The 27,813-nt window shown below is 51.8% G+C and overlaps 3 protein-coding genes and 1 long non-coding RNA gene across 9 annotated transcripts; 2 read left to right on the forward strand and 2 right to left on the reverse strand.

Annotated features, from left to right (window-relative positions):
- Positions 1-5,804: 5,804 nt before the first annotated feature.
- On the reverse strand, positions 5,805-7,527 carry SAT2 (spermidine/spermine N1-acetyltransferase family member 2). The gene is made up of 6 exons (XM_038536719.1): positions 7,249-7,527; positions 7,062-7,113; positions 6,857-6,940; positions 6,672-6,773; positions 6,497-6,537; positions 5,805-6,162 (listed from the first exon to the last, which is right to left on the reverse strand). Exons 1-6 carry the CDS (start codon positions 7,327-7,329, stop codon positions 5,995-5,997), a joined length of 528 nt encoding a protein of 175 aa, XP_038392647.1. The 5' UTR covers positions 7,330-7,527; the 3' UTR covers positions 5,805-5,994.
- On the forward strand, positions 6,876-12,120 carry SHBG (sex hormone binding globulin). 5 transcript variants are annotated; one of them, XM_038536715.1, is made up of 9 exons: positions 6,876-7,377; positions 8,544-8,753; positions 8,920-9,011; positions 9,179-9,368; positions 9,680-9,844; positions 10,558-10,720; positions 10,854-10,990; positions 11,492-11,699; positions 11,953-12,120. In XM_038536715.1, exons 2-9 carry the CDS (start codon positions 8,640-8,642, stop codon positions 12,099-12,101), a joined length of 1,218 nt encoding a protein of 405 aa, XP_038392643.1. In that variant the 5' UTR covers positions 6,876-7,377; positions 8,544-8,639; the 3' UTR covers positions 12,102-12,120. The 5 variants fall into 5 exon arrangements, with proteins under 5 accessions (XP_038392643.1, XP_038392645.1, XP_038392644.1 ...); XM_038536717.1 differs by having other exon boundaries at positions 8,605-8,753; XM_038536716.1 differs by lacking the exon at positions 6,876-7,377 and adding an exon at positions 7,671-7,926.
- Positions 12,121-16,103: 3,983 nt separating this feature from the next.
- On the reverse strand, positions 16,104-19,604 carry LOC111095878. Its single transcript, XR_005358867.1, has 3 exons — positions 19,179-19,604; positions 18,279-18,407; positions 16,104-16,638 (listed from the first exon to the last, which is right to left on the reverse strand). It is a non-coding gene; the product is annotated as an uncharacterized LOC111095878 (long non-coding RNA).
- Positions 19,605-19,828: 224 nt separating this feature from the next.
- On the forward strand, positions 19,829-26,366 carry ATP1B2 (ATPase Na+/K+ transporting subunit beta 2). Of its 2 annotated transcripts, none has more exons than XM_038536722.1 (7): positions 19,829-20,551; positions 22,320-22,448; positions 22,809-22,913; positions 23,029-23,213; positions 23,448-23,504; positions 24,299-24,397; positions 24,518-26,366. In XM_038536722.1, the coding sequence occupies exons 1-7, from the start codon at positions 20,440-20,442 to the stop codon at positions 24,680-24,682; spliced, it is 852 nt and encodes a 283-aa protein (XP_038392650.1). In that variant the 5' UTR covers positions 19,829-20,439; the 3' UTR covers positions 24,683-26,366. The 2 variants fall into 2 exon arrangements, with proteins under 2 accessions (XP_038392650.1, XP_038392648.1); XM_038536720.1 differs by having other exon boundaries at positions 19,830-20,551; positions 23,008-23,213.
- The last annotated feature ends 1,447 nt before the right edge of the window (positions 26,367-27,813 follow it).

The raw sequence follows: 27,813 nt of genomic DNA on the forward strand, positions 1-27,813 counted from the left end.
AGTATTTAAAGGGCTGGCAAAAGAAGAGGCGCCTTCAGAGGCACTTGGATGGCTCAGTTGGATAAGCCTCCAACTCTTGATTTCTGCAGGTGTCGTGGTCTCAGTGGTCAACTCTGGGATTGAGCCCCACATAGGGCTTTGTGCTCAGCTGGGAGCTTGCTTCTCCTTCTCCCTCTGCCCTTCCCCCTTGTATTCCTCCCCCACTTTTTAAAAGATTTTATCTGTTTATTCATGAGAGACACAGAGAAAGAAAGAGAGAGAGAGGCAGAGACACAGGCAGAGGGAGAAGCAGGCCCCATACAGGGAGCCCAATGTGGGATTCCATCCCGGGATTCCAGGATCATCCCCTGGGCCAAAGGCAGGCACTAAACTGCTGAGCCACGCAGGCGTCCCTGCCCTTCCCCCTTCTCATACTCTCTCTCAAATAAATAAATAAAATCTCTTTTAAAATTAAAAAAAGAAAAAATAAATAAAATTTAAAAAAGAGGGCAGTCCTGTTGGCGCAATGGTTTAGCGCCGCCTGCAGCCCAGGGCGTGATCTTGGAGACCCAGGATCGAGTCCCACATCAGGCTCTCTGCGTGGAGTCTGCTTCTCCCTCTGCCTGTGTCTCTGCCTCTCTCTCTGTCTCTATGAATAAATAAATATTTTTAAAAAATTAAAAAAAGAGAGAAGAGGTGCCTTCAAGAGTATCCGAGCATTGGTAAGTAGGGTGGCAGAGACAGTAGAGAGATGGTAAAGAACAGCAGCGATTCTGACAAGGAGAGGGAGAGAGTTTAAATGGAGCAGATGATCATGACGGTGGCTGTCAGACCGAACAGTTAGGGTTTGGGCTCTTTTTTTTTTTTTTTTAAGATTTTATTTATTTATTCATGAGAGACACACAGAGAGAGAGAGAGAGAGAGAGAGAGAGAGAGAGGCAGAGACACAGGCAGAGGGAGAAACAGGCTCCATCCAGGGAGCCTGATGTGGGACTCGATCCTGGGTCTCTAGGATCAGGCCCTGAGCCAAAGGCGGTGCTAAACCAGAGCCATCTGGGCTGCCCTGGGTTTGGGCTCTTAAGCAATAGCAGTGACTGAATTTTGTTTTAGAAATGGTACCATCGCAAACTTCCAAGCCTCTGACACCAACCATCCTCTCGGGTTTAACTTTTCTTTATCTGCTGTAGTTGTTGTTTATTCAGACAAAAGATCGGAGTAGGAAAAGAGGGAACAGCATTTCAGATGGGGAATGGCTTGTGCAGAAGGCCCAAAGGGGAGAGTGCAGTGAGGTACTGGAAAGAGTCTAACATAGTTAGAACCAACTGGACAGGAAACACAAGGCTGGAAGTGTTGGGCCAGAGCTTGGAGGAAGTGGAACAAATTTAGAAGTTTGGACTTTCTGCTGAGAGCAGTGGGAGCCATTACAGGATTTTCAGCCAACGTGCCTTTTAGCAAGATTACTCTGGCCAGACTATGAAGGATGTGTCAACAGAAAAGGCCCAGCTTGTCTTTGGACTTCTAAATACACCAAAATTAAGAGGAGCTAGAAAGATGGATAGGTTGATAGAAGAATGTTGGATACTGAAAATGGGGACTACATGAAAATTTACATACTGAATGTTGACACTTGCCCCTGACCTCTTCTTCACCCCACTCTAAGAATACATATGGCCAATCTTTTACCCTCCAAGTAGGAGTGGGGAAGAATTTTCTGAGAAATCTGATCAGATGAGAAAAAAAGACCTAAAGATACTGGCATTAGGGATTCCTCAAGGAAATGGCCTAGTGGATTGCCCCTTAGTAAAGTCCACATTTAACAGGCCTAGGGAGGGACCTGCCACATAAACACACACTCACACAGTTTTCAATTGTACCTTAGTGTGCCAATCTTAAATATGAGCACACAACTGAGGACTACCTGATGTTTGAGGAAAGCCTCTAAAATGAAAGACAGAGCTGCACCCCCTACCTGCAAAAAAACAAAAATAAAAAAATTGAGAAAGAAAAAAATAGTTTAGAAGAAATAAAGACTATGCAAGGAGAAAAACATTTTTAAACAAACTATCAGGGGTGGGGTGCCTGGGTGGCTTAGTTAGTTAAGCATCCAACTCTTGATTTTGGCTGAGGTCCTGAGATTGAGCCCTGTGTCAGGCTGCACACTCAAGAGTTAGCTTGTGATTCTCTCTCCCTCTGCCCTTCCCCCCACTCATGTGCATGAGTGCTCTCTCTCTCTCACAAATAAATAAATAAATAATCAAAATCTTTAAAAATATATTTAGGGACCCCTGAGTGGCTCAGTGGTTGAGCCACCCAAGTGCACCTCCCTTTATTTTTTTTTTTAAGATTTTATTTATTTTTTAAAGTAATCTCGGGATCCCTGGGTGGCGCAGCGGTTTGGCGCCTGCCTTTGGCCCAGGGCGCAATCCTGGAGACCCAGGATCGAATCCCACATCGGGCTCCCGGTGCATGGAGCCTGCTTCCCCCTCTGCCTGTGTCTCTGCACCTCTCTCTCTGTGACTATCATAAATAAATAAAAATTAAAAAAATATATTAAAGTAATCTCTATGCCCACTGTGGGGCTGAAACTCACAACCCCAAGATCAGGAGTTGTATGCTGAGCCACTTGGGTGGCTCAGTGGTTGAGCATCTGCCTTCGACTCAGGGCGTGATCCCGTGGTCCCAGGACTGAGTCCGCATCAGGCTCCCCGCAGGGAGCCTGTTTCTCCCTCTGCCTATGTCTCTGCCTCTCTCTCTCTGTGTCTCATGAATAAAGAAATAAAACCTTAAGAAAAAAGTTGTATGCTCCACCTACTGAGCCAGCCCTTTGCCCCTCTATGCTCCCTTTATTTATTTATTTTTAAAATATTTTATTTGAGAGAGAGAGAAAAAAAGAGAGAGCCCAAGCATGCGCAAATGGGGGAGGGGCAGAGGGGGAGAGAGAGAGAATCTCAAGCTGATTCCTTGCTGGGTGTGGAGCCTGATCATGACGCAGACAGGATCTCAGGCCTGAGATCATGACCTTAGCGGAAACCAAGAGTCTTACACTTAAACGACTGAGCCCCCCAGGCACCCCTCTATGTTCTGTTTAAATTTTTTTTTTTAAAGATTTTATTTATTTATTCATGATAGTCACATAGAGACAGAGAGGCAGAGACACAGGCAGAGGGAGAAGCAGGCTCCATGCAGGGAGCCCGACGTAGGATTCGATCCCGGGTCTCCAGGATCGTGCCCCGGGCCAAAGGCAGGCGCCAAACCGCTGCGCCACCCAGGGATCCCATCTGTTTAAAAAGCCCTCCCCCTCAGTGCCCTCCAGTTTGTTCACTGCTGCTGTGGTCAGAACCCAGGCCCTTACACCTCATACCACTGATCAGGCTCCACATCTAACAGAATCAACTCCTGGGAGGCTAATGAGGTGATGAGTGGGCAGGAGCCCAAGGCGAGCCTGTGGCCGTAGAACAGAGTGATGCTGGATTGCAGACATCCTGTGAAAACCGGCCAAGACTGGGGCCAAGGCAAGAGAATAACGTGAAAGTCGTAAACTCTGAAATGCAAAGGCAAAATGAGATGGGGCAAGATAAATTTTGGCAGTATTGTTTCCTAGTTCATGCCCTTTTCTTCTGGATTAAGTATTAAAGTTTAGGGATCCCTGGGTGGTGCAGCGGTTTGGCTCCTGCCTTTGGCCCAGAGTGTGATCCTAGAGACCCGGGATCGAATCCCGCATCGGGCTCCCAGTGCATGGAGCCTGCTTCTCCCTCTGCCTATGTCTCTGCGCCTCTCTCTCTCTCTGTGACTATCATAAAAAAAAAAAAAAGTATTAAAGTTTATGCTTTTTTTTTTTTGAAGTGATACATGAGAATGGCACAAAATTCAGGAAATTCAAAGTGGCAAGTGGAAAAAGCTGTCCCCTGGCCACTCAGGTCCTCTCCTCAGAGGCGACTGCATTCTCTGTGCTTGTTTGTGCATCTTTCCAGAAATAATGCATTCTAATGATATTTAAGGTTTAAAAAAAGCCCCATCACTAGATAAGTTGGTCATCCTTGAAAGATATAAATCCTGGGGTGCCTGGGTGGCTCAACTGGTAAAACCTCCGACTCTTGATTTTGGCTCAGGTCACGATATCAGGGTCCTGGGATTGAGCCTGGAGTCAGGGTCCCTGCTCAGCAGAGTCTGCTTGAGGATTCTCTTCCTCCCTCTCCCTCTGTCCCTCCCCCAGCTCATGTGCACTTGTGTTCTCTGTCTCGAATAAATAAGTAAATCCTTAAATATATATATATTTTATATTACATTTAATTATATATAATTTATATGCATTGTATTTATTTGTATATTATTTATACATTAATTATATATGTGTGTGTGTATATATATATATAAATCCCTGTCAGATTGAGATAAGCCAAGGATAAGAGTACTGGATTTTTCTGGCTCCCATTTATAGGAGGGGTTGACCACCTTCATTATCTCTTAAGATTGTCCTAAAGGCCCATTTGCTCTAAATTGGTTTTAAGGGCCCCAAATTGGCACCATTCAGGAAGAATCAAGGCCCTGATGTGTTCTGTTTGGCTGCATCCTTTTTTTTAAATTTGAATTTTATGATGAATCTTCACTTCTCTACATTTCCATAGAAGTCTAGAGATCCTGTTTCTTACAATTTACCCATTTATGTTACCTACCTGCCCCCTTTCACTGTCTAAATTATGACCACTTAACCAATGGGTCATTAACAAAAGGAATATAATATGCCACCATCAAAAGTGATGACAGATGTGGGCATCTGGTTGGCTTTGTGGTTGAGTCTGCCTTTGGCTCAGGTCAAGATCCCAGGGTCCTGGTTGAGTCCCATATCGGGCTCCCCACAGGGAGCCTGCTTCTCCCTCTGCCTGTGTCTCTCCCTCTCTCTCTGGTCTCTCATGAATAAATAAATAAAAATCTTTAAAAAAAAATGACAGGTTTATGTTTAATAGATGGAAAATAGATGTTTCTGATATATTAGGAAGTATATGATTCCTGGGTGCCTGGCCTGCTCAGTCAGTAGAGCATGTGACTTCTGATCTCAGGGTTGTGAATTTGAACCCCAAGTTTTGTGTAGAGCTCACTAAAAAAAAAAAAAAAAAAAAAAAAAAAAAGTATATGATCCCATCTCTATTCACTTAACTCATTATGTGTATATATGGACACTGAAAAATCTAAAGAATTGATCGATACCAAAGGGTTAATAATAGTTATGCAAGTAAGGCTATGGGTTCTATTTTTATTTCATACGGTCATTCCAATTTTCGTGCAGCCAATCCACATTACCGGTGTAATAAAATGCTGTGAAAGTAGGACATGAGCTTGTTTCCTTCCTTGTCTCCATGGGTGCTAAAGGTTTGTTTTGGTTTTGCTGAACTGGAAAATAAGGACTTTGTGACTTTTGAAAAAGAAAAAGCATTAGCAAGCTGATTTTTTTTCCCCAAAGTTGAGTTAAATGGCCCTTCCCAGCACCCCCGGAAACACCACCAGCAGGTGGCAGCCCGCTCCATCTGTTGAGCCAGCCTCCAGCCTCAACTTCACGGCCTACACCTGAAGTCCACACACCCCAGCCACCCTTTGTCTGGGTCCCAAATGGGACCAATGGGCCTGATGTGCCTAGCTGGCCGCTTGTTCTTCTTTTCTCTATATTCCACAGGCCAGAGCCAAAAGTCTGGGCCGCTGAGAGTGAAAGTCACCTCGGGCTCACCTTTACCCCCAGCAGTGGCATCCAGCCATCAGGAGACCAGACCAAGGTGCTCGGGAAGGATCCCAGAGCAGCTGAAGCTTATGGAATCACCCAGGGCTCTGCCAGCACCATGCTTATAGTAATTCTCATTTATTTTTCACCCTCAACAAGGAGGTGGAAAGGCCTCTCCCCCGATTCTGCACACCCAACCTCCCGTTCCTCAGGGAGATCTCTGCCAGGGGACACAAGTCTCTGAGTGCTTGAGCTGGTGGGGAAGGAGAGGATCAACGAAGAGAGATTCCCCCCAAGGCATGGTGTCACTTTCCTGCCAGCTCCCTCATCACCTCTCCTTCGAAGCGAAAGGAGTGCCAGCCCTCAGTTTCTGTCAGATCCTGGGCTCCTAGGGCCTTGTACAAATCCATGGCTGATTTGTTCCAGTCCAGCACAGCGAGGCGGAACTGGGAGCAGCCCTTGTTCAGGGCCACCTGTGGGAGAAGACATCACTTACTTTTCCTTTCAAAAAGGAAAAGGTGGGACACCTAGGTGGCTCAGAGTTTGCACATCTGTCTTTGGCTCAGGTCCTGGGATCCAGTCCCACACTGGGCTTCCTGCATGGAGCCTGCTTCTCCCTCTGCTTACATGTCTGCCTCTCTCTCTCTATCTCTCATGAATAAATAAATCAAAATCTTTACTAAAGAAAGGAAAAGGTTTTCTTTCTTTTTCTTTTTTCTTTTTCTTTTTCTTTTTTTAGAAAAGCCTTTCTGACCCTACACCTGACCCCTGTGCCTCCCACACCCGCCTGCTTTTCAAGGGCCTCACCTGAGCCACCTTTTTGATTATTTGGGAGCCAATCCCTTGACCTGTTGTGGGAGAAAAAGCGGAAAAAAGGGGAAGGGGGGTTGTTTCAGTTGAAGGGAATCAGAAGAGGCCCGCGATCAGGGAGCAGGAATGGGGCTGGCCCCAGCCTCCGCCTCCGACCCCGATATTCTCCTACCCCGATATTCGGGCATCACGTAGATGTCTTCCAGATAAACGTTGCGCCCCTTCCACGTGCTATAGATGAAGTAGTACAGCCCATAGCCCACCACACAGGGCCCTGAGAGGAACAGAGAAGAGGGCTCAGGGACTGGGCACCTGGCAGGACAGGACAGGGGACCTCGGAGGTCCGGCTCTTCTTACCCTGCGGCTCCCCGAGGGCGGGGAGAAGCTCCGCCACCAAACAGTGATAGAAAGGTTTCTCTCCGAAGCCATCTGCTCTCAGGGCTGCAGGGGAGGGAGGGGCGGCAAAGAGACCGAGAGAGAACCTGGCCTGGAGAACCCATCCCTCCCCCGATCCGTCCTCTCGCCCCAGCCCGGGCCTGAACGCGGGTGTCGGGGTCCCTACCTTCCTCGCTGATCTTCACCTGGTCCGAGAGTTTCTCGTACTCGGCCAGTTCCTGCGGCGGTGACAAGACGGACGCCGGATCAGGGCTGGGGGGGGGCCCCTCCCGCGGCTACCCCGCCTCCCCACCACGCACCCCTGCCCCGGGGTTGTTTCCCACCCCCTCCCGTTCCCGGGCCGCAGCCGTCACCCGAATCAGTCTCAGGATGTGTCCGCAGTCTCCCTCCTTGGCCTCTCGGATCCGCACGGAAGCCATCTGGACCCCCGCCATCGTCTGGGTCTGAAGTCCGCGACTCTCCCTTACAGTCCTTCAGGCAGGGTGAGCACGGGACCCCGGACCGCCCAGGAGTGGGGGTGGGGGGGCGCCGCCAGCTGGGGCCCGGGGAGCGATGGGCGCGAGGGGCGGGGGTCCTCTCGACGCCGCACCCCTGCACCCGCCGGAGGCCTGCCGAGTGCTCCGCCCAGGGGTGGGGTGGGGGGAGGGGCCCTCTCCGCGCCGCACCCCTACCTCGGCGGGACGCGCCCCACCAGCCAATCAGCTGGCACAGCAGGCCAGCCCGGAGGCCCTGGCCCTGCCCCCCACCGCCCGCCCCCGTGACTGGGCCCCAGGGCAGGGGTCAAGGCTGGACTGGCCGCTAGCTTGCTGTTGTCGCCTGGGTGTCCTAGCCTCCGTGGGTGAAACCCCGCAGTTCAAAAGTCACATCCCCCGGACTTCCCTAAGTGAAATGTGCAGTGATTCCCGGCTGTACCCTTCACTCTCGCTCCCTCACTGGAGGCCAAGTCCCCCCAGCTCCGAGACGTGTTTTGTAGAGGAGATCTTGAGTGACTCCAGGTGTTTTCTCTCCGGTGCACTGGGATTTCAAAACGGGTCAGTGAGAGGGTGATGAATTTCTATTGGTAGATGCTGAAACTTCCAAGTAAATGGGGAAGAGGAGATAATTAGGAGTGGGGGCCGGGCCTCCTCTTAGTAGTCACTAAATCATTCTCAGGGCCAGAGCCTTCCTCTAAGGCTAGCCTCACAGCCCTGGGAAAATCCTGAGGGAGGAGCTCAGAGCAGACAACAAGCACTGCATTATCTCAATGAATCCTGGTTACAGTAATCCCATAAAGTAGGTCCTATTTTCACACTTGATGTATAAGGACACTAAAGCACCATTGGAGAGTGATGTCCCCAGACTCACCCAGCTAGATTTTGGGTATTCCACGTGTCAGCTGTAGTTGGCACAGAGCATGCTTCTTGGGGTGCAGAGCAGGACTCTTTCTAGACCTCAGGCCGGTAGACGCATCTCCTCAGCTGGGCAGAAGGTTCCAGGTCCCAGGCCAGGCTCTAAGGAGGAGTGGGGAAGTATCCTATCCTAGCTCATAAACCTTCCCAGCAGGGGGAGTGTAGTGGAGGAATACTGTCCCTCCCCCAAGTTGTCCTGAGAGGGGTCAGAGGGGCCAGAGGGTCAGTGCCCGGTCTCTTGCCCCCCTTCTTCCCCCCAGGGCAACCTTTAACCCAACACCAACTACAGAAAGGCTTCCTGCCCCCACACATTATCCCCAGAGTTCTCTGAGCCACAGAAAGGACTGCAACTGACCATGGACTGCAGAGGCCCGCTGGCCACATTGCCTGGGTGGCTGTTGATACTGCTGCTGCTGCTTCCACCTCCCGGCCACCAGGGACTGGCCCTGAGACAGGGTCTCTCCACTCAGGTGCAGGACTGTTGGGATGGGTGCTTAGCCCATGTGTGTGTTTAAATGAGCTACACTCTGGCTCTGCTCCTGCCTTCCCTTCCTCGCCTCCCCTCCCCCATGCTGTGGCAGTGTTCTCGTGTCCTCCTGTCCTCGGTCTACCTTGTTTGTTTTCTTTCTCTGATAGAGGATACAGGACCTCCCTTCTGTGCACCTCAGCAACGGCTCAGGAGGAGAGCCTGTCACTGTCATGACCTTCAACTTTACCAAGATCAAGAAGTATGAGGTTGACCTAGCCCCCCTTAACTGAGTCCCCTGACCCTACCTTCTCTCCTGTGGATCTTCTCTTTTTCCTGTCTCCATCCCTGACCTTTAGTCTCCCCCACCCCACTTTTACCCCTAGAGGACATGCCTCATACACAGTCTGTCCTTCTCTGTCCTCCCAGAAGCTCTTCCTCCTTTGAGCTTCGAACCTGGGATCCAGAGGGAGTGATTTTTTATGGCGATACCAACTCAAAGGATGACTGGTTTGTGCTAGGACTTCGAGATGGCAGGCCTGAGATCCAACTGCACAATCACTTGGCCCAGCTTACAGTGGGTGCTGGGCCTCGGCTAGATGATGGCACGTGGCATCAGGTAAGCTAGATCTGGTCCTGAGGGGCGGGGTGTCCTGAGCTGGTCCATGGAAAGGGAACAGAAATGGGTTTTTGGGCATCCCTGTCCTTCTGTCATCTTATTCAATCCACACAAAACCCCCACTATGGGGGGAGTTGCTATGCTCATCTCCAGCTTCCTGGAGGGGAGCTCTGAGGCTCAAAGACTGAGTGAGCCAAGGATGCTTGCCGACTCCAGAAGTCCATGTTCTTTCTGCTATACATGACTGCTTCTGAATAGAGTGGTGGAGGCAGACCCAGGGGCCCCTGATTCGGCTCCGCTCCTCCCTGCAGGTGGAAGTGAAGATCCTTGAGGATTCACTGCTATTGACTGTGGATGGGGAGGAGGTGCTGCGCCTGAGACAGGTCTCTGGGCCTCCAGCCACCAACAAACCCCAGCCCATCATCAGAATTGCACTGGGGGGACTGCTGTTTCCCATCTCCAACCTCCGTTTGCCGGTAACTAGGACAATAGGGCTAGAGATCACAGACCAGAGCTGTTAAAGTGTGGCTGGCTAGGTGACCGTGGGGCTCTAAGGCCACACTTTAAAAAAATATATTTTATTTATTTATTCATGAGACACACACACACACACACACACACACACACACAGAAGCAGAGACACAGGCAGAGGGAGAAGTAGGCTCTGTGCAGGGAGCCCGACATGGTACTCGATCCCAGGTCTCCAGGATCACGCTGAAGGCAGAAGCTAAACCGCTGAGCCACTTGGGCTGTCCCACTCCCTTTTTTATTTTTTTATTTTTATTTATTTTTTTTTAAAGATTTTATTTATTTATTCATGAGAGACAAACAGAGAGAGAGAAAGAGAGGCAGAGAGACACAGGCAGAGGGAGAAGCAGGCTCCATGCAGGGAGCCTGACGTGGGACTCAATCCTGGGTCTCCAGGATCATGCCCTGGGCTGAAGGTGGCACTAAACCGCTAAGCCACCAGGGCTGCCCCCACCCCCTTTTTAATTTTTAATTTTTATTTTTTCCCCACCCCCTTTTTTAAAGAAAGATAAGGCCACACTTTTAAAGAGAGCCAAGGGCATGAGAGTTGGGTGGTAGAGGCCAAATGCTGTGTCTGGAGGAGAATAAACTGAGGGTGGAGAGGCACTCCCATGTCTTGATCACGACACCCCCGCATCCTCCCTCTGTCCACCTGCTCCAGCTGGTCCCTGCCCTGGATGGCTGCGTGCGCCAGGGTAATTGGCTGGACCCACAGGCCCAGACCTCAGAGTCTACCCCTGCTAGTAGCCTCAGAAGCTGTGCTGTCCAGTCCCAACCTGGGACGTTCTTCCCTCCAGGAACTCGTGCAGAATTCAGTCTCCAAGGTAAAAGGCTGTTTTTTCCTCTATGGTCAGTTCTGTGTCTGACTTCCCCTGTCTCCCTCCATCACTAGCCACCCTCTTCCATGAGTCCCCAGCCTTGAGTCCTCAGGTGGATCACTTCTTCCCCTGCCCCCAGACATTCCCCAGCCTCACGCAGAGCCCTGGGCCTTCTCTCTGGACTTGGGACTCCAGCTGGCAGCAGGTTCCGGCCACCTCCTTGCCCTGGGGACCCCAGAAAACCCTTCCTGGCTCAGCCTCTACCTCCAAGACCAAGTAAGAGAGGGTGCTGCCTGTATTCATTGGAGCCTGGGGGCAGACAGGGTTGGGGTGGGGTGAAGGGGGACTCCAAACTGTTAATGTGAGGAAAGCTAAAGACACATCTTGAAGCTGCTCACAGTAAGCACATGGCATTTTATTTATTTATTCATTAGATTTTATGTTTAAGGAATCTCTATATCCAACATGAGGCTTGAACTCACAATCCTGAAGTCAACAGTCACACGCTGTAGGAAGTCAGCCAGCCAGGCGCCCCTACAAATGGCTTTTATTTAGATTGCATTTACCGGGCGGTGGGGGTGGGGGGTAGTGTGGTTTTAGAGTATCAAGCAAGGAAAATTGAGGCAGCATTTAGGTGGTAGGAATGGTCGGTAGATGAAAGGTATGGCCCAGAGGCCCCATTGCAGTGGCAAGGGGTGGGGTTACGAGGAGTTGATGCAGTTCCTTCTCTCTCCCCCTCACCCCCCCACTCACACCCCTGTCCCACACACTCTGCAGAAGATGGTGCTATCCTCTGGGTCGGGGCTGGAGCTGGATCTGCCCTTGGTCTTGGGACTCCCTCTTCAGCTGAAGCTGGCTGTGTCCAGGGTGATCTTGACCCAGGGTTATAAGAAGGAGATCCTTGCTCTGCCTGCCTTGCACCTTGGCTTCCTCCTCAACCTGTGGGCCCAGCCCCAGGGGTTCCTATTCCTGGGAGCTCTGCCAGGTAAGACGGTGCTGTTCATGTTCCTCAGCACACAGCTGGAAGTAGCCAGAGGGAGAGGAGAAGACAGGCAAGTATGTGTTTTTAGGGGGAAGGAAATGTCTGGAAAGGAAGAAGAAAGGCCACAAGAAGAGAGGGGATATAGAGGCAGTGGGAGGAAGCACTTTAAAAAACTTAAGTCAGAGAGCTGCGAAAATGGGGGGCTGTTTGGGGGTCTAAGCTGCCCTAATTACCCCTCCATGCGCCCTCCCTCTAGGAGAGGCTTCTTCTGCCTCCTTTTGCTTGGATGGCCTTTGGGCACAAGGCCAGAAGCTGGACATGGACCGGGCCCTTAGACGAAGTCAGGACATCTGGACTCACAGCTGTCCCCAGATCCCAAGCAATGGCACTGACACCACCCATTAAATCCCCACCTATGAATCTCCTTGAATGTCGCTCATTCATTTATTCAACAAGTATTAGCTGTGCGTCTCCAACTTTGTCGCTGTGCTGAGCAGTGGGTCCTATTGATGAGTAAAACCAACCGTGGTGCTCCCAGTCCCCTGGGGGAGGCAGTCATTCAGCAAAGACCAAGGCATAGCGGATGACTGGAAAGTGATGAGCACCATAAAGGGAATCATCATGAAAGCTTGGGACCCTAACCTAGTCTGGGGGTTCAGGGCTAGGGAGGAAGCTGTGACTTCTCAGGCTGAGATTCCAGCAGCACCCACTCACCCCCCCGCCCCCACACACACTTCAGTGCAGGTCACTTTCTGGGAACCAGGAGCCCACCCACTTCCTGGGCATTTCCTCCCTGTATAACTTCAGCCTTCTCCCAGCCCAGGGGTTCCTGAGGGGTCTGGAGGGAAGGAAAGCAGTGGAATTCTGTTGTCCCTTCGATGGGCCACTGCTGTGCAAGGAAGGGGCAGCAGGGGGAGTGAGAGAGCCACTGAGAGACAGGGCAGGGGTTCTGGGAAAGAGGGTGGGAGCAGCTGGGAGAAAAGAAAAAAGGAGTCCTAGCAGAGGAAGAAGCAGTCTGCATCTCTTCCAGTCTTGGTCTACTTGCAGCATTCCTAGATGAATTCATCTCTACTCCATTAAACAAAGAGCTGGTTTAGGCTGGTCCCAGCTGGGAGAAACAGAGTCAGGAATATCTCTGCCCTCAAAGAATATGGTAACTCAGCCCTCAGCCCCCCAGACCTCTGCAGAATCCCAGGGTACTAGGGGCACCCTCCTGTCTCAGCCCCTAGCTTCCTGGGAAAACTTCAAACCCTCTCTAGGGCTGTTAACCCATCCCCCATCTCCAGAACCCATAGGGATCTCCGCCTCCTGGCTTCTTAAAATGATTTTTCTCCCAGTCACCCCAGCAACAGGGTGAGTCACTCATTGGCCCTGCTGTCCCCTTCTGCAGGGATCAGCCAGGACCTAAATGACCCCTGGATGAGGAGGCTCCAGGAGAGGCTCTGGGGTGGAAGAAACAAAGCCTAGGCTTCTCCTTGGACCCTCCCAATCTTGAGGTTGCTGGTCTACCGATGCTTCCAGCAGGTGGAGTGTTGTGGAGAGTCCTCAACATGGTCAGGAAGCCCAGATTCAACTCCCTGAGCAATGTTTGGGGTCTGCCTGGGCCATGGATATGTCCATTCAGCGGGTATTTACTGAGAACCTACTGTGTACCAGGCACTATTTTAGACACTGACAATGCATTGATGAAAAAGAAACAATCTCTGTTCTTCTTCTTCTTTTTTTTAATTAATTAATTTATTTGAGAGAGAGAGAGAGAGAGAAAGAGAGAGAAGGAGAGAGAGCACCAGGCAGGGAGGGCAGAGGGAGAGGGAGAAACTCCAGCAGATTCCATGCTCAGCACAGAGCCCCAGAAGGGGCTCTCAATCCCACAACCCTGAGATCACAGACCCAAGCCAAAACCAATAATTGGAGGCTTAAACCAACTGTGCCACCCAGGTGCCCCCACCATCCCCGGTCCTATGGAGCTCCCAGGATGGGGGCAGGGCAGACAGGCCATAAACAAAAAAAGTAAGTAAGCAAGATCATTTCAGGTAGTGCTTGGTGCTCTAAAGGGAATAAGATCCTGTAACGTCACAGAGGACAGTAGTAGATGGGCAGCCTTGGCCAGGTGGTCAGGGATGGTCTCTCTATGGTGGTGTCACTTGAGCAAAGACCTGAATAATGAAAAGAAACCAGTCTCGTGGGCGCCTCAGGTGTGAGCCAGCGGGGAGGATTAAAGGACCCTAAACACTAGGGTCCCCATCAAGGGGTGGTTCTGAGCAGCAATGTCCTGAACTTTTGTCCTTGAGGATTCTCCCAGGGGCTGGCCCTTCCCTCCTCCCCACACCCCACCCTGTCCAGGGCACCACACTCCCAACCTCTTTCCCCAGTCTGCCCTAGATTTCAGGATTCCTGATTACCATCCAGAGCTGTCTACACTCTTTCATTAAGACTGACTTTGCTCTGATGCAGAGGCTGCCAGGCCCCCACCAAGGGCACCTTCAGTGCCTGCCCAGTGTCCCCTGGCTCTCCCACACCCCTACAACCTTTCCGGAGCTTGGCAGCATAACCTGCATCTTCCAGGCCTGGTCTACCTACTCACTCCACCCTGCATGCTCTCTCTTCCCTCCCTCCTTCCCCTTCTCCCTCCTTCTCCTTTCCCTGCTTTTAACCAGAGAGTATTGGCTGTTGACAGTATGCCAGGCATACTGTAATATATACTGTATTGGGTAGTCCAGAGGGATTCCAAAGATGAATAAGGTGCACCCTGGTCCTGGAGAGCCAGAGTCTTGGGAGGGAAGTAGAAAGACGTGTAAAATGCTTTCATGGGAATGCCTGGGTTGCTCAGCAGTTGAGTGATTGCCTTCGGCTCAGGTAGTGATCCTGGAGACTCAGGATCTAGTCCCACATCAGTCTCCCTGCATGGAGCCTGCTTCTCCCTCTGCCTGTGTATCTGCCTCTCTCTCTCTGTGTCTCTCATGAATAAACAAATAAAAAATTTTTAAAAAGTAAAAAATAAAATGCTTTCATAAAGATCCCCATGAAGTGGCTGCAAAGTTCTACCAAGGATCATCAAAGAGGTCAACTATTGAATGTATGAACCTGAAGAAATGCCTAGGTCTCTCTTTTTTTTTTTTAATTTTTATTTCTTTATGATAGTCACACACACAGAGAGAGAGAGAGAGAGAGGCAGAGACATAGGCAGAGGGAGAAGCAGGCTCCATGCACCAGGAGCCCGACATGGGATTCGATCCCGGGTCTCCAGGATCACGCCTTGGGGCAAAGGCAGGCGCTAAACCGCTGCGCCACCCAGGGATCCCATGCCTAGGTCTCTTGACCCTTCACTTTCCCCATCTACAAAATGGGGAAATGACTCTACTTGTAGGCCTGCTGTGAGCTGCTGATGAGTCATGTGGGCCCAAGGCCTTGCCAGCACTGAGTTCGGCCTTGTAGGAAGTGTTCAGTATATGAGAGATGTTGCTTCTGTTGTCACCATGAACCTCATGCACAGTTCTTTTTTTTTTTTTTTTAAGATTTAAGTTACTTTATTTTATTTTTTTTTTATTTTTATTTATTTATGATAGTCACACACAGAGAGAGAGAGAGAGAGAGAGGCGCAGAGACATAGGCAGAGGGAGAAGCAGGCTCCATCCCGACGTGGGATTCGATCCCAGGTCTCCAGGATCATGCCCTGGGCCAAAGGCAGGCGCCAAACTTCTGTGCCACCCAGGGATCCCTCATGCACAGTTCTTGAAATAGAAGTTGGAGCCTGGGATCCCTGGGTGGCGCAGTGGTTTGGCGCCTGCCTTTGGCCCAGGGCGCGATCCTGGAGACCTGGGATCTAATCCCACGTCGGGCTCCCCGTGCATGGAGCCTGCTTCTCCCTCTGCCTGTGTCTCTGCCTCTCTCTCTCTGTGTGTGACTATCATAAATAAACTTAAAAAAAAAAAAAAAGAAGTTGGAGCCTGCCGGGTGTAAAAGACAAAGAAGGTGGTGTGATGCGGCTGACCAGGGGCAAGCTGCGACCAGATGAAGGCAGACATCCTCATCTGAGCCATCCCAAGGAGGCTTCCTTGGGCCTGGTGGTGAGAGGCCCTGTATGTCCTCCTGAGGAGTTGGGGGGCTTGGTCAGGTCAGTGGCAGGACATCTATGTTCCTCCCCCCCCCTTTTTTTTAATTGTGGCAAAATATACATAACATACATCCTTTTTTTAGAAAAAAAAGATTTATTTTATTTATTTGAGAGAGAGAGAGAGAGAGAGAGCGCACTCAAGAGCTCTACAGGGGGAAAGGGCAGAGGGAGAGAGAAACACAAGCAGACTCTGAGCTGAGCGTGGAGCCCGAGTTGGGGCTTAATCTCCTAACCCTGAGATCATGACCTGAGATGAAGCCAAGAGTCAGATGCTCAACCAACTTCATCCCTCCCAGGCACCCCCAATTTACCATCTTTGTAAACAAATTTTTTTTTTAATTTGACCCTGATGGACTAAAATGTACCATCTTAACTATTTGTATGGCTCAGTGGGATTACGTTTTTCAGTTTTGGGCAACTCTCCCCACCATCCATCTCTGGAACTCTTCATCTTGCAAAAGCGAAACTCTGTGCCCATTAAATGATAGCCCTCCTGCCAACATGCCCATATCTGTGTGTTGGAGTTATCTTCTTTCCTTGTTCTTGTCTCTGAAAAGACTCATCTTGTTGGGACCCAGATAGCTGAATCCCTGGGATTTGGGGTGGTGGAGAGGAGGATCAAGGAACACAGACTTCATGATAGCCTCTGGATATGGGAAAGAGGGTGTGGGAGTTCTTGTTCCCTTCCTTCTTCCTGGAGATGCTGGTGGGAAGGCTGGGTTCCAGGAAGAGGTTGGAGGTTTGTGATGGCTCTTTGAGCCCCATTCCTTCCTTAGCTTATTTCCCTCTGAATACCAGTGCTGCACTTAGTAGCGTATTCCCTCGTACCTGTAGGAGAAGAAGACGTGCATGGGAGCAACAGGTAGCTCGGCCTCACCCCAAAAATACATTATTTTTCAAGGGACCGGTGTACAGGACAGAGACTGAGCCAGCAGTCTGGAGGCTATCCCCACCCCTGTATTTGCCAGGGCATGTGGTTTGAGGGTACGATCCAGGCCTCATCTCTCCAGATGGAGCCTGGCTCATTTCTATGCTGTTTGCCTGATAGCCTCCCTGAGGTTTCTAGCAGAAGGGGCCATTCCATGTTGAAGTGCAATTCAGTAATCAGACTTTATCTTCCAGAGCTCTGTGGGTTGCTTGGGCATAGGATGACATATATGAAGGCTAAGGCCAAGGCCTGTTCTAGAAATGCTTGCAGTCTGATTGAAAAGATAAAATACACCACAGAGGTTTTCAGTCCAGTTACTTAAGATGAAAACTGAGACATTAGGCTTGATTTCTCTCTGTCACCCCCATTATTCATGTGATGGTACTTCCAACGTAAATCCTGAACCTATCCTCTTGTCTCCACCCTCAAACCTGCTACACTGGTCCAGAGCACCCATGTCTCCTGCACTGGCTCCTGCAAAGCCCTCTCAACTGGTCTCCTTGCTTCCCGTGGTCCTCTTTCCACATGGCAGCCATGGTGATTTTCATGAAATTTAATCGTATCACTCCCCTGCTTAACACCCTAGAATTGCTTCTACAATAATTGGATTAAAATCCAAACTACTCCCTTTGACCTGTATGATTTGGCTTCTGCCTACCTCTCAGATCTCTTGTTGAACCAATCTTACCTCCCTTCTTCCTTCATCGAAGCCCAGCTTTTGCATTACACTTTCCTCCTTCTGGAAGGAAGAGTCTTCTTCTACAGGTCCCCATGGGTCCTTTGAGTTACTTGGGTCTCACGCTGACCCTTAGCTCTTTGGTAAGGCCCTCCCGGACCATCCAGGGGTTCTCTGGCACCTCACCCTGTTTTATTTCTTCTGCATAATATTATAATGCACTGCTTTATTTGTTTGCTTGTTTTTGTTATTTATTGAAATGGGAATCCCGGGACCAGAACAGTGCCTGGCTCTAAGTAAATGGTCATTAGCTACGCATTGAATGAATGAATGGGAGTTGGGGCTGGACTCTGAAGGGTGGGCTGTCTTCCAGGATGAGGGAATGAAATGGACAAAGGTGTGAAGTCAGGAGTAAGCACAGCCTGTCCTGGGAGTGGCCGGCTCAGCTCCAGCAGAGGACTAGTCGGGTCCTAGAGGGAAAGGAGGTTGGGGACACGGGCTGGGTCTAGATTGTGGAGTGCTCCGAAGAACAGACAAAAGAATCAGGACTCCGTCCTGCAGGGTAACAGGAAGCCATTGAAGATCTTTGAGCTGAGGAGTGGCCTAATTAAAACTGTATCTTGAGAAAATTAATCCAGAGCCTGCTGCAGAAGAGACCGAAGCAGAGCCAGCTGTATAATTTGCAGGACACAGTGCAAGAATGAAGATGTGGAATCCCTTGTTCAAAACGCAGGGGGGAAAGTGCCATTCAAGGCATTGAAAGAGAAAAGGCTTTCCTTTTCTTCTGGTGTTCTTGTCTCAAATTCTCACGAGGTTTTATTATTTAATGTTGTTCGAAATAAAGAAAAATTAACATTTATCTACCTTCAGGTTTCTGATGAGCACAGAAGGACTGAAAGGAAAAGGAATTGTGGGCAGCTCAGAGTTCTCCTTCCTCCCATGTCACCGTGGTCAGCAGAAGTGGTCTGCTGAGTCAGGAAGTAGCTTGCGCACCTGAAAAAGAATAGAATAAGATGCTTCAACCACCCATGTCTTCTAGAAGGCCACTCATTCCCTTCTTTCCGTGTTCCAAGCAACACCTGCTTCCAACATAAAGCGTGGCCTCTCAGCTATTAGCACTCCGCTTATTCAGGTGTATGCCTAAAATGCTCAGCTTTCTTCCCTTTGAATCTGGCCCAGCCCCCACGTGTGGTGGGTCTGCTGGAGTTCTGTGCCCATGGAGCCTCACAAATGGCAGGGTACAAGTATCTCCTCTGCGCACACACACTCCACTGTCCCGTTCAACTTCACTTACAAATGACAAGTTCAAAGATAAAATGAAGAGTTACAAGATGGTGATAGCAGAGCACTAAACCGAGCACAAGGCCATTCTGAGCACCAGCCTCATTGAGCAGATCCCAAGTCCCTGAAGCTGGGCTGGGGGAGAGAATTTAAAGAGGAGGGTGATAGAACAGGCATCGTTAAGGACTAGAGCCAAGGATAGGAGGTGAGAGTTGAAAGAAGAAACATCTCTCCAAGGAAAAGTGACAAGATTTGAGATAAAAAGTGACAGATAATGATTCTTAAGCCGTGGTCTCTAGAGGCTCCGGTAGCCCTCCTACTAGACTGTGGGTCTCTTGAGCTCCAGGAGAATCATGACTTTGCATCCCCAGGGCTAGAGTTGTGCAAGGTCTCTTGTAGATACTCAATAAATGCTCCTGGACTCAAGTGGGTAAATGGGGAAGGGGGAGTTCAGACATGGGGGATTGGGGGGACACACAATACCTGAGCAGACCTGTGTCCAGGGCTGGGGTCTCAGGGCCATGCTAGGGCCCAGGAATGTGATGTTGGGAAGGGCTTTGCCCAGAGGGTGGGTGGGGACATGAGGAAGCCCCTGAATTCCGAGAGGACCAGGGGCTGGGGAAGTGGAGAAGGAGGTGTTGTGGGGGCTGGTAGCTGCTCCCCCAAGGAGAATTTCCCTCCGGTAGTGACGTCTGTCCTTCTCTGTGTGGTCTGGTCCAGCATCCTGGCAGGTGTCTTCTGTTTGTCTTGGTCTCTGGCTCTTTCTCCATTCTTCTCGCATTTGGCCCTGTCCATCTCCAGATCTTAGTTTCCAATGGCCGGCCTGGGGCCCCTTCTCGGCAGAGATCGGCTTCCCTCTCCGGCTCCCTATCTCTCCGGGGTTATCTTTCCCTCCGCTCCGCCCCGACACGCCCTCCATCCGCTCCGTCCATCTGATCCCGTCCAGTACCTGGGGCGGGGGGAGGGGAGAGACCTCCGTGTCCTAAAGAGGCGGCAGGGGGGCGGACCCAATCCCTTTCTCCATATTTGCATATGCATGAGGTCGCCCGGGCCAGCGGCGAGGAGGCGGGGCTTCTGGGGGTGGGAAGGGGGCGGACACCCCCACAGCCGCGGAGTATAAAGACTGCGCGCAGCGACCGCTGGCCCCGCACTGCTGAGGAGCGGAGCCTCCGCCTGGGGGGCCCCCATCCCTGGCCGTCCCCCAATTGCGCGTCCCTACCCCACCCCCGCGGCCCAGCCACCGCTGGTGTGGCGGTCTCCGCTTGGCGGAAGGGCCTTGAGCGGTGCCCCGGCCCTTTCCACAGCCTCTTTGCATCTCGGATTTAGGGGCAGCCCCCTCCCCCACCCCTCCCTGGCCTCCTTGCCCCCCTATTTTTTCTGCGTTTCGCTCGGGTTTTGCAGCCGTCTATTTTTGCATCCGTTTTCATTTTGTTTCTAGAAGGTTTGGGGGGGTGAGGCTGCAACGCACCCCTTCCCCTTTCAAACTCCCCTGCTCTGACGGTCCCCCTTTTCATCGCAGCTGGGGGGCCTAGGAGCCGTGCATCCTACGCCGCGCTGCCAGCAGCCTGCAGCGCGTGGCGGTGCACCCCGGAATTTGCAGCAGCTGCCTATCTGAGGAGGGTCTCCCTCGCCCCCGCTGCCTTTGCTCCCCGCGCGTTCCTGAGCGTGAGGGGGCCTTTGCGCGCCGCACCCCAGCTTCTCCGCAGCTCCCCGCCCCGCGCGGGACTCGCCCCCCGCCGCCAAGATGGTCATCCAGAAGGAGAAGAAGAGCTGCGGGCAGGTGGTTGAGGAGTGGAAGGAGTTCGTGTGGAACCCGAGGACGCACCAGTTCATGGGCCGCACCGGGACCAGTTGGGGTACGCAGGGCCCGCTGCGCGAGGGGCGGGGCGGGGGTCCGCCGGGCGACGCCCGGGGGGCACTGGGTCCCGCGGGCTCGGCCCCGGCTCCCGCCCCGGGTCCCCGGCGTCCGGCCCCCCTGCCGGGCTCTCGCCTGGGAGGGGGCCCAATCGCCGGTCTAATCTCCCTGGCCGGCCGCTGCGGAGGCGGAGAAAGTAGGTCACCGCCGCCTGTCCGCCCCCCGCCGAGCCCCCTCGCCCGGGGGTCGCGGGCTGTGCGCGCGTGTCCGCACCGCGGCGCTCGCGCTCCCTCTCCGGGCAGGTCCGCTCCGCACGGGCGCCCCCCCACCCCCCACGTCCTCAGAAAAGCGCCCCTTCACTCCCTCTGGCTCTCACTAGCTAGCCAAGCCCGTCTATTTTTAGCTCGTGCCCATCCCCTGGACCCTGGGAACATTCATGAGGGGGCGGGTCTTGGAGAGGTTGGGGGTGTGTGTGTGGGGGGGCTCTTCACAGCGGAAGTTGTCAGTATTCCACTGCTGAGCGTTCTCAGCTTTCTGTGGCTGCTTTGTGGGTGGGGGGCTGGCAGGGAGGGGTGGTCCGGGGAGGTTGTGGAGGTTGCATGCTTCGGGCTCGGGCTCGGATGTCGCAAGGCGCAGGGAGGAGTAGATACCAGTGGTGGTGAGAAGCGTGCATCCTCCGGCAGAGCGTGTCTGTGGGCTTGCCGTGGCTCCGGGCGCCTTCCCAGCCCATAGAGGGACTCAGGCGGTGTGGAGGGAGTGGTTGGTCTCTAGTCGATAGTCTGGTGCTGGGCTTGAGTGCGGGAGAAGGGTGCCATTTTTCCAAAAATAATTGTTAAACTGGGGATTCGAAGCAATTGAATTTGCATTTCATCCACACTGACTGCATGCTGTTCCCATCAGCACCCCCTAACTGGGGGCCCTTGAGGCGGGTCCAGTGTCCTCCTTGCCTTATGGGACCTGGAAGTCCAGCCCCTGGGATTGGCGGGGTCCCTGACTGCTGGGGGGCAGTCTGGGGAAGCTTCATGGGGAAGGTGTCTTCTAAGATGGAAAGACTGAAGGTCCGGGGTGGTGGAAACAGCAGGGGCTTACATGTCAGGCCCAGCAAGGACCTGCTCTCCACGGGAAGTGCTCTCCACCTCTGCTTTGTGGGTGCTGTGCGTGAACTGGGGGTGGGGTGGCTGTTGAAGGTTCTGGGCAGCTCTGAGAGATGTGGTAGGTGGGCAGGAACTGCGTCCAAGCTTTGACTTCCATGGGTGCCAGGGGAGAGGAGAATTTGCTATTTGAGTGTGAGGGTCCACACTCCTGGGGTGTGTGTGAGAGTTTAGTCATGAGTGGTGGCCAGTGTCAGCTTAAAGTCATCACGCTGGACAGCTTTAAGGACCAGTACTGATGTAGCAGTAGCAGATGTTGGGCCTTCTCAGGGCCATGAATGGTTCGAGAAGTTGGGAACATAATTTGATGCAAAATGACTGTGGCCTATACTTGGGGTTGTCCCAGCAACGAGAATTTAGGCCTCTTGTGGCCTCCACAAGGTTGGGCTTCACTATGCCCTAGGACCGGAGGGGGCTGGGAGCCGTGGCTGGAAGCCAGACACAACTGCCTATTTCCAGCTTGTCTCATTTTGCTCCCAGGGGGAAGGCTCTAAGATGTCCCCAAGACTCTGTGACCCGTCCGGGTTTTGAATCTCTGAGGGGGAAAAGGGTGTGTGGGGACAGATGTAGTCATCACAGGGGACCTGGAACCCCCTGACTCCATTTCCTCCTCCCTAGCCTTCATCCTCCTCTTCTACCTCGTCTTCTATGGCTTCCTCACGGCTATGTTCACCCTCACCATGTGGGTCATGCTGCAGACCGTGTCTGACCATACCCCCAAGTATCAGGACCGGCTGGCCACACCGGGTGAGTGATGCGGCTCCCCACCAGCCTTTAACTGCTCCTGTGCTGCCAAGCCTCCCCCCAAAATAACTCATGGTTCACAGAGACTTGGTTCTGATGACCCAATGACCACATGCAGGGAAGTGCTTGGAGTCTGCCTTTCTTCTCATTTCCTGTACCTGAGACCTTTGTGATCTGGGAAGGTGCTAGATCTTCCTCCTGTGAAGACAATCTCACATCTTTACCCCATCCACCCATCATCCTGCAGCAGCTCCTTATTTCTGTCGTCTTTCCTCAGTGTGTGGTCCATACATATATATCCATTTGTGTATGTGTGTGTATGTATATATATATATTCTCCGCCCCTGCCCATGTTGGCTACAGGCTTGATGATTCGCCCCAAGACCGAGAATCTCGATGTCATTGTCAATGTCAGTGACACTGAAAGCTGGGACCAGCATGTTCAGAAGCTGAACAAGTTCTTGGAGCGTGAGTGTGGCCGCGTAGGAGCTTGGGCTGGGGACTGGGGGACCCTGGGAGCAGGATAGCTGGTCTGTGACTCTCCCCACGCCCACCTCCTTAGCTTACAACGATTCCATCCAAGCCCAAAAGAATGATGTCTGCCGCCCTGGACGCTATTATGAACAGCCAGATAATGGAGTTCTCAACTACCCAAAGCGTGCCTGCCAGTTCAACCGGACCCAGCTGGGGGACTGCTCCGGCATTGGGGACCCCACCCACTATGGGTACAGCACGGGGCAGCCCTGTGTCTTCATCAAGATGAACCGGGTATGTGTGATCTTGGTCACCAGGGAGAACGCAGGAAGTGGGCTGGGGCCACCCTCTGCTGGCAGTTGCTTTCTTTCCCCAATGGGCATTCGAGAGATTTTGGGATGTTTGAGTGGCTGGGACAACAAGAGAGATGGGGCCTTTGGAGGCTGAGATCCGTGGAGGGAAGGCTGAACGCATGTGTCCTTTCCATCTTCTTTCTCTGGCTCCTCACCCTCTCTCTCCTCCCTCCAGGTCATCAACTTCTATGCAGGAGCAAATCAGAGCATGAATGTTACCTGTGTGGGGAAGGTGAGTTCGTCGAGCCTTGTCCACCTGCCCACCTGTTGCCCTTCATGGTTTCCACCTGATTCACTTATCTCTCCGTGTCTTCTCTTCTCTCAGAGGCCCCGTCACTATAGGGACAAGGGGGTAAGAGTGGGTGCCAATGTGGCTCAAACGCCAAGGGGCTCCCACCCCCTTGCTTCTCTCTAGGATGCAGGAACCTGCTTTTGTGTAGATGGATAGACACCCACCTCTCTGACTCCACCCAAGCCTGGGCCCCCGGCTTCTAGCCCCAGCCCTTCCATCTTCTCATCTAGTTCCTGATGACTGTGGCTTCTGCTCACCCTCCCGGTTCTTTCTAGGTGTCTGGTAGTTAGCACCATCTGCCACCACTCACTGTCCTTGGACCCCGCCTCTCTCCGCTCTAGAAAGTCTCTCTCCTTCTTCACTCACACTGCCTCCACCCTCCCCTTCCTACTGAGCCTTGATTCATTTCTCTGTTCTCTCTTGGCTCTGCTCCAGAAACTGATTCCTGAGACCAGGGTAAGAACGTGGTGTGGGGACTGCAGTGGGCCGCTTCAACGTCATTAGCACCCTTCAGGACTTCCCAGTCTGATGAAGGAGACAGGATGCCCCCTCCTGCGTTTAGGCAAACACACACACACACACACACACACACACAGAGGCTCACAGCCCAAGGGAAACAGATCCAAGACAGAAATTATTTGGGGGCAAAGGAAAAATGGAGGGAAGTCTAGAGAGCTCTTGGGTTCTTGGCATCCCTAACGTGCTCTCCCCCTCCCCTCCTTGTGCCCCCACAGCGAGATGAAGATGCTGAGAATCTTGGCAACTTTGTCATGTTCCCTGCCAATGGCAACATCGACCTCATGTACTTCCCCTACTATGGCAAAAGGTTCCACGTAAGTCCCGTGGGAGGCCCCCACTGATGCCTCCCCGGGGGAGGGGGGGTGGAACGGGGTCCTTGGGGAGGACACTGAGTTGCCATGGGCCTGGACCTCTGCCTTCCTCCTCTGGCCCAGGTGAACTACACGCAGCCCCTGGTGGCTGTGAAGTTCCTGAACGTGACCCCCAATGTGGAGGTGAATGTGGAGTGCCGAATCAATGCCGCCAACATCGCCACAGATGATGAGCGAGACAAGTTCGCTGGCCGTGTGGCCTTCAAACTCCGCATCAACAAAACCTGAGGCCCCTTCTTCCCGCCCCCCCCCCCACCTCTTTCCTATGGATGCTTCTGGAATGTCCCTGACCCTGCCTGATCCCTCCCTCACCCACCCCAAAGGTATTTTTTATAACAGAGCTATGACTTGTTTGAGCCTCACGCCCTTTTGTTCTGTACCTGTGAACCCAGCCTGATGGCCCTTGCTAGTCCCTGCCTTCAGCCCCCGACCTCTCCCGGTTCTGGCTGGGTCAGGGCAGGAGACCGGTCCCAGGGCGGCCCCAGTCAGGAACTGTTCTGGTTCTGCTCTAGCTGTGCGTGGGCTGTCTCCTCCCCTCCCATCCCCAGAGATGCCTGCCCGCTCCCCTTCACACCCGCCACCCTTCACACCCACCCCTTCACCCCTTCACACCTGCCCACCTTCACACCTTCACACCTTCACACCTTCCCACCTGCCTACCATCTTACCTTCACACCTGCCCCCTTCAACCTTTACACCTTCCCACCTTCAACCTTCACACCTGCCCACTTTCACACCTGCCCACTTTCACACCTTCTCACCACACCCACCCCCTTCACACCTGCCTTCACACTCATCCACCCCCCACAACACACACATTCTGTTCACACCAGCTTGCAGACACTCCATTCACCTTTCTCTGTCCCTCCCACACTTTCTGCCTCATCCACACAGTCACTTGTCTCCGTGGGTTTTGACTTTTCCGGCTCCTCTGGCAGCGGCGATGGTGGTGGTGGCGGTGGCAGGTCTGTCCCCACCTCCCCTCCATCCCCATTCCCTCCTCTGGAAAGACAGCTGTTTGTCATCAAGGACCAGGTGGTTCCGTGGCCTTTTCCCTGTTTTCTGGGACATCTGTCTTCTCACCCTTTGGTGACAGCGTGCGCTGGGAAGGAGGGTTGGGAAGAGGAGTCCCTGTTGGCTCTTCTGGAATATTCTCCTGTCACCCAAATAGGCAGTCCTCAGAGGGATGGGGTTGACCTAGGCTGAATATGCCTTTGTGTTTGCCGATGGCTCACTTCTCCCTGTTTGTTTTCCCAGAATATCCTTCAAATTCCACTTCCCCGGAGCCCTGGGGGAGGGGCAGCCTTTTTGGATGGGTCCCCAGTGGCCACCTTGGAAACGTCAGCTGGCTGTGGGACTATTTCACCTCCTTTCCCCCACCGCCCCCAGGCCCAGAGCTACCCCCACCATCCTCTCTCTGGCTTCTCTGAGCACATTATCAACTAATCACTAACTCCTTCCTCCTCCTCCTCTTCCTCCTCCTCCTCCTCTGCATGACAGCCTGAACATTGCAAATAGCCCCTCTGTCTAAGGCTCTGAATTTCTTGCCCCCCCCCATCTCCTTCAGGCCCCTCGGCATTTTTAAACGTCCCCATAGTGCCCATAGAACATTCCATGAGGGGCCTCTGGTGTTCTTGAGCGATAGTGCCCTTCATTCCGCCCTCTCTAACTGTCCATTTCTTTTCTGACACTGCACCCTCCACACCCCACCCTCAGATGGACCCTTCCCTTCTTCCCTCTCGCTGGATCTGAGTCTCTTCCCTTCGGGTCCCCATGTTCTCCTGCATTCCCCCCTCACCCCAGTGGTCTCTCTCTGCAGTTATTTAATGCCTGTGTCAGATCTACTGTAAAAAGAGGATAAAGTACAATAAAATGAGAGCAATTATATATATAAATATATATCATACACGGAGCCCTGCGTGCGGGTTATTCCTTTTCAAGCATTTGGAAGGGCTCTGGGAAAGGGGGTCTGGGGTGGTGGATTTGAGTGATCCAGGGCTTGCCCAGGCCTGTTTCTCAGCTTTGACCTCTCCGTCCAATATCCAAGCATCCAGATCATTCCTTCATCTGTACCATCTTTGAGATCATTTGGTGCAAGAGGCAGGAAGCCTACACCACTTTGTATAGTGATACTTATGATGTGCCTACTGTGTGCATTCTAGGCACCGTGAGGACAGACTTATGAAAGAGGCAGAGTTCCTGCTCCCAAGGAGCCTCCCAGTTTAACGGGAGAGGTGAGGAGTACAAGAAACTCATACCAGGTAGACCTCCACAAACGTGCTTCCAGGGAGGGGAGCAAGCCAGCAAGGACAAAATTCTGGACTTTCTGTTGTGGGCTTCGGGTGGCAGGTTTCTTAGAGGCTTAAAAGCATAGGGTGTTTGGGGAGAGAGAATAATGTCAGCAAAATGCCCAGGGATATGAGAAAAGTTGACCGGAAGAAACAGATTTCAGAACAATATAACTGTTGGGATCTCAATGTTGTGTAAAAAGCATACACGCAAGCATAGGAAAAAAGGATGCATGGGTCCATATAAAATATTTGTTGTGATGTATGGGGATGAGTCTAGAGCTAATTTTTAGCTTTCTTGGGGTTTATTTTTGTTGGTTGGTTTACAAATAGTCTTAGGATTTACCATGAGAGTAGCTTTATGACATAGGCACATACATGCACAATTTTATCATGAGTGCATAGTACACACATGCACATGTGCACATGCACACAGATCACTGGGTTTGGCTATTGTGCCAGGACTGGATCCTAGTATATACCCTTAGGTGCATTCTGGTTTTTTCACTCAATACATTTTGCGTGCCACTATTTCACCTGGTTGAGCTCTAATATATGCTTTATTATTATTTTTTTTAAGCTGGCTGTGTAAAATTTTTCCTAGTGGTTGTTCTTTCCTTCTTAATTTGTTCAAGCTCTCTGATAGCTAGAGATATAAACTGTTTTCTGCGTTGAGAACTTCCCCCCAAGCGATTGTTTGCCTCTTTGTTGAAAAGTGTTAGGTGTTAAGATAGTCCAACATGCTTAGCCTTTTTTTTTTTTTCAGTTTCTGGGTTTCTAGTCACTAGAGTATACTCATGTTTTCTAGATTGGAGGTGGGGAGCAGGATATTAATTTCATTTAAACTTCAATGTTCACTTTAATTCCTCTGATATTTGTTTTTTGTGTGTGTGGTGTAAACCAGGAGTCCAATTTTATTGGGTTTTCCAGTTTTGTCTATTTTGCTTTTATTTCAAAAATCTAGGGCAACCTGGCTGGCTCAGTGGGTAGAGCACTCGCTCTTGGTCTTGGGATGGTGAGCTTGAGCTCCAGGTTGGGCCTAGTTTACATAATAAAAAATATATTTAAAAA

This window comes from Canis lupus, chromosome 5 (assembly GCF_011100685.1).
Source record: "Canis lupus familiaris isolate Mischka breed German Shepherd chromosome 5, alternate assembly UU_Cfam_GSD_1.0, whole genome shotgun sequence".
Taxonomy (NCBI): Eukaryota; Metazoa; Chordata; class Mammalia; order Carnivora; family Canidae; genus Canis; species Canis lupus.